The sequence below is a fragment of the Geospiza fortis genome, unplaced genomic scaffold (genome assembly GCF_000277835.1).
Source record: "Geospiza fortis unplaced genomic scaffold, GeoFor_1.0 scaffold878, whole genome shotgun sequence".
NCBI classification, from domain to species: Eukaryota; Metazoa; Chordata; class Aves; order Passeriformes; family Thraupidae; genus Geospiza; species Geospiza fortis.
This window is the reverse complement of record NW_005054471.1, coordinates 489,330-491,580: the sequence shown is the minus strand read 5'-3', so window position 1 is coordinate 491,580 and position 2,251 is coordinate 489,330. Positions and strand designations below refer to the sequence as shown.

General features: G+C 54.2%; 1 protein-coding gene across 1 annotated transcript in view; it reads right to left on the bottom strand.

The window, feature by feature from the left end:
- The window catches only part of FANCG (FA complementation group G), an 8,578-nt gene that overhangs the window by 2,562 nt on the left and 3,765 nt on the right, over window positions 1–2,251 (bottom strand). Inside the window, exons 6-9 of the mRNA XM_031062854.1 lie at window positions 2,067–2,213; window positions 1,120–1,280; window positions 824–890; window positions 1–321 (exon numbers count right to left, since the gene is read on the bottom strand). The exon at window positions 1–321 is cut by the window's left edge and continues 1 nt beyond it. Of these exons, the coding sequence (XP_030918714.1) occupies window positions 1–321; window positions 824–890; window positions 1,120–1,280; window positions 2,067–2,213 (696 nt within the window). The remainder of the gene's footprint in view (window positions 322–823; window positions 891–1,119; window positions 1,281–2,066; window positions 2,214–2,251) is intronic.

The window sequence follows — 2,251 nt, the reverse complement described above, 5'->3', positions numbered from 1 at the left end:
CTGTGTCACAGCCTCCTTGCTCTCGCCCAGCTTGGCCCATGCCCAGCCCTGGTGGAGGTATCCAGCTGCTCTCCAGGCAAGGCAGCACAGGCTCTCCTTCTTCTGGGACAGGAGTCCACCTGCCAGTTCTGCCCCTGGCAACGAGGACTCCAGCCTCTCCTCCACTCGTAACACCCGTGGAATGAGGTCAGTTGTCCGGCTGATGACCTCCTCACACACAGTTATGGCATCCTGGTGCCTCCCAGCCTGCTCCAAGGCAGACGCTGCTTCCAGGAACACCTCTGGGATCCTGGGCAGAGCTGAGCTGCCATCCAGGGGCACCTGGGGAGCAAAAGTGACATCAGTGCTGCAGCACTGCAGAGTTCTTTGCCAAGCAGCATGACTCTGTTCATACTGGGAATGTGGAGCTGCTGCCCGGCAAAGCTCAAGCCCTCTCCCACAGTCCCTGGAGCCTGGTGGAGCAGGCAGAAGATGAGAGGCACTCACAGGTCGGCAGAGTCAAGTCCCTACTCTGGAAGTGAAGGACATCCAAAATCAGGCTGACAGCTGCTCCCCAGAGGGAAGGGGAAGCTGTCTCTCCAAACAGCAATGGTGAGTGCTCTCTGGTGTGAATCCAAAGGCAGACATGCCACAGGTCAGGGGTGCCAGCCCCCACTTCATTTCCTTTACATCAGCCCCTACCTCATTTCCTTCACATCCCAAACTAGCCTCTGAAGCCTGGAGTCCAGGGCTGATGCCTGGGCCCAGTCCTTGGGACTGGGTTTGGATGTCTCCCATCCTCATCCTCCAAGTCACCAAGGGAGCTCTTTACCAGGACACCCACCTGCTGCTGCAGCCCCTCCTGAAGGAGAGACAGAAAATCCAGGTAATGTTCCACTGCATCAGCCACCCTGCAACAGGAACAGGACATGTGGTGGAAGGAGAAGTGCCATCAGCCAGGTGAAACCTGGATTGCCAGCCCGCAGTCCCTCCCCCTGCACCACACTGCCCTGTTCACAATCTCCATGCTTTGAGCAGGCCTACGACAGCAGCACTGAACTGGACCATTTCCAGGAGCACAAGGAAAACTGCAGAGCCCAAACAAGCAGCATGTTGCATGCAGAGCAGAGGCAGTGTTACCTCCCATCCTGGAGACACCGCTGTGCCAGAAGGTACTTCACTTCAGAGGGGTGGTGACGGCGAAGGAGGGAAATGAGTACTGGTGTGTGGACAAGCAGCTCTGCTCGTACTAGGAAACAGGGACTAGAGGAAGCAGCTGCTGGAGGGCTTTTTCCCAGAGCCTGTGAAACAGGAACAGAAAATATTATCAACATTAGAGTGGTCAAGTCTCAGGCAGCTGCAATCTTTTGTCACTTCTGACATCTGGAGATGCACCCAGGCAAGCAGCAGTGCTGCACTTCACAAGCACAACTACATTGTTCTCACAATGGCTTCCAGCAAGAGCCAAGAGGATCACACAGGGGCAGGCAGTCTTCTGATCTCCACATGGCACCAGGAGATTTGCAAGATCACCCAGACCACCTCAGGTTTTTAGTTCAAGGTACTTTGAGCTGCCTGGAACACCATCTCCCATTGCAGCCACAAACCTAGTTAGACCATTTGTAAGGAGAGAGCTACCTCTCCTCTCTGTATGTATCTGACAGTTTCCAAACAGCTGAGGAGATAATTCAAGGTCTACTGCTGTGACCTCTCCCAGGCAGGTTCACACAGCTAATGCACTCTGACCCATTGCAGCCAAAATCTGCCCTTAAAAGTCTCTTTACTATTATACACTTCACTAAGAGATTGAAACTTTCTGACCTGTGACTATAACCTCCCAAGCCACCACGAACATGAACTAGGACCCAAAGTCTTGCCACATCCAATGTGGTGCTGAGCAGGAATTTCAGATCTCGCTGGACTCCTTCCTGCCCATTTGCTGAAGGCAGCACCATGCTATTTTAGGGACTCCTTCCAGGGTCAAAGAGCCTGGAAGGAGTCCAGGAGAAGGAAGAAGCCTGCTTTGGAAGCTCCATGCAGGCTCTGCTGGGCAGAACTCATCCCAGAATGACAGGAACCAGACAAACCTCGTAGAGCAGGGTCAGGGCCTGCAGCTCTGCATTGGTCTCTCCCAGGTCATGGTACACTGCTGCCACGTGGGACAGGGCAGGAAGGCACTGGAAATCTACCTGGAGGGCCCGTTTCAGGTGCTGAAGGGCTGTCTGAGGCTTGCCCTAGGTGGATGGGAAGACATGCATGTTAAAAGCACATC